This window comes from Panicum hallii, chromosome 4 (assembly GCF_002211085.1).
Source record: "Panicum hallii strain FIL2 chromosome 4, PHallii_v3.1, whole genome shotgun sequence".
Lineage (NCBI taxonomy): Eukaryota > Viridiplantae > Streptophyta > Magnoliopsida > Poales > Poaceae > Panicum > Panicum hallii.
In genome coordinates, this window is record NC_038045.1 from 35435688 (window position 1) to 35437770 (window position 2083).

At 49.4% G+C, this 2083-nt stretch overlaps 1 protein-coding gene across 1 annotated transcript; it reads right to left on the minus strand.

Moving 5' to 3' along the window:
- Positions 1-719: 719 nt before the first annotated feature.
- Positions 720-1490, minus strand: LOC112890450. Its single transcript, XM_025957341.1, has 2 exons — positions 1169-1490; positions 720-1051 (listed from the first exon to the last, which is right to left on the minus strand). The coding sequence occupies exons 1-2, from the start codon at positions 1488-1490 to the stop codon at positions 720-722; spliced, it is 654 nt and encodes a 217-aa protein (XP_025813126.1).
- Between the last annotated feature and the right edge of the window lie 593 nt (positions 1491-2083).

Sequence of the window (2083 nt, forward strand, 5' to 3'; positions counted from 1 at the left end):
GTGGTAATATGTACTGTCCGACATGCTGTTTGAGCTTGAGCATCGGTATGAAATTTTACTCACCTTCTTGGGTTCCTGATATTTTTCAGTTCTGCATTTCTAGCAGAAAGTATGAAACATTTGTTAATTTAGAATGAGTGCTGTCAAACTTTTAAAACTTTGGCCGATGATATCGGTACAGCTGTTATACAAGGTACTTCCTAAATAGCCATGTTTAGCATTGTCAAAACCTATCATCTTTTAATTGAGCAAGCACAGTTCACAACCTTGTTCATCTATCCAAATGCATAATACAAAATAATGATAGAAAATAATATGTGCTACTCAGGCAATCCTATAATGCCCATTAACATTCTGTAGGATCGCTGTGTGGTTGCAGATACTGTTAACCTATCAATTTCTGCACGCTGGCATTCTACACTGATACTAGTGCCTGGTGCCTCCTAAGTCATATGATAATGCGGGAAGGACCCCCTCTTGTGCCGTGAAAACAGGGTATTGGCATCGTCGATGGTTCAGGCCATTTCGAGTTCGAGAACGTGATCAGGTTGCATCCTTGCGCAGGTAGTGCTTATTTCGAGCTCACAACGATATACCTGACTTTAGTATTCTTTTATTTTTTTCTGTTCTCTTTTTAAATTTTGTTGAAAATAGGATGCACAACAGATCCTGGTGATTGTCCGATCCGTCATCCTTTTCAACTCCGGATTCTGATCGTCTTATGAACCCGTCATGCTGTTGAAACAGAACACAGCCATGGCCACCGCGACGGTCAGCATGCTCGATTTCCCCTCGTCGGAGCTGTGACTTCGGCGCGCGTCGCTACGGCTGACGCGCTCCGCTGCACTGGGAGCCTCGCTACTGCCATCGCCAGCGCTTCCCCTCGGCCTCCCGTCGTCGTCAGCCTGCTCTCGACCTGCGTGCTTGTTCACCCGCGGCGTGGCAGCGGTGGCGGCAGCCTGTGTCGGCGATGGAAGCGCCGCCGCACCAGCACCGCCTCCTGTGCTCGCAGCTGCCGCCGGTGGCGCGCTCGTCTGCTGCTGCAGCGTCGCTGAAACGAATTAATCAAGGTTAACTAGTTTTTTTTTGCGAATAAAGGTTAACTAGCTGTTACTAGTTCTATTTCACCTCAGGACTGCCGGCGACAGAGGCAAAGAATCCGGCGTACCTTGGCAAGTGGCGAGGGAAGGCGCGTAGAGGACGCACCCGGGCAGCGGCAGCACGAGCGGGAGGGTGAGGCTGGTCACGAGGGAGGCGAACACGCCGTTGGACAGCAGCAGCGAGCACACGCAGAGGTGGCCGGCGTCCAGAGCACTGTTCAGCGACGAGCAGCAGGCGTCGCTGATGTTGCCGCCGCCGCCTCCTCCCGCGGCGCCGCCCGCCACCATGCACGGCACCAGGTCCACCTCCTGGAAGTTGCAGTTCGGCAAGACCACCACCTTGGCCCTCGCCGTGGTTGAGATCGCCGCCAGTACCCCGGCAAGTAGCATATGGAGGGTAGCGACCGCGGCGTGTGGTAATCTGGTAAAGGTCAACATACTTCACTTGCTGAGGCGTCGGGATCCTGTTCACTTAAACAAGGACTGGCTGGCATTTGCGTTGTGAGAGATTAACGTTATACTATATGGTAGGCCTTTGCTTGGTTTCGTTACGACATGCAGGGAGCGCCATGGGTAGGTAGGTGTGCTCGGTCAGTCCAACACACGCTTCTGTTGTAGTTCAGGCATGAGCAAGGGCACATGCTGCGCATGAGTCAACCGCAAACTTCATTTCGTTGCTACTTGAGGTTTCAAGAATCAACAAGGATACACACACAAAAAAACACACAATTAGAAATTTATGTTGCCAAAGTTATGATATGATATGATAATCAAGTAAGAAAGAACACAGTAAAACAGATAAACAATGCATCATCCTTGATTTGAGAGGCAACTGCACTTATGCACAGATCTTGCCTAAAGCTACTCTTTGTCTCTTTCCTGACCTATTAAGACATCGCAGGTGGTGTTTATGTAACATTATGCATAGTCTAATATCCATATTAGTCAGATAGTTTTTCACATTAGAATGTATAAAACATACA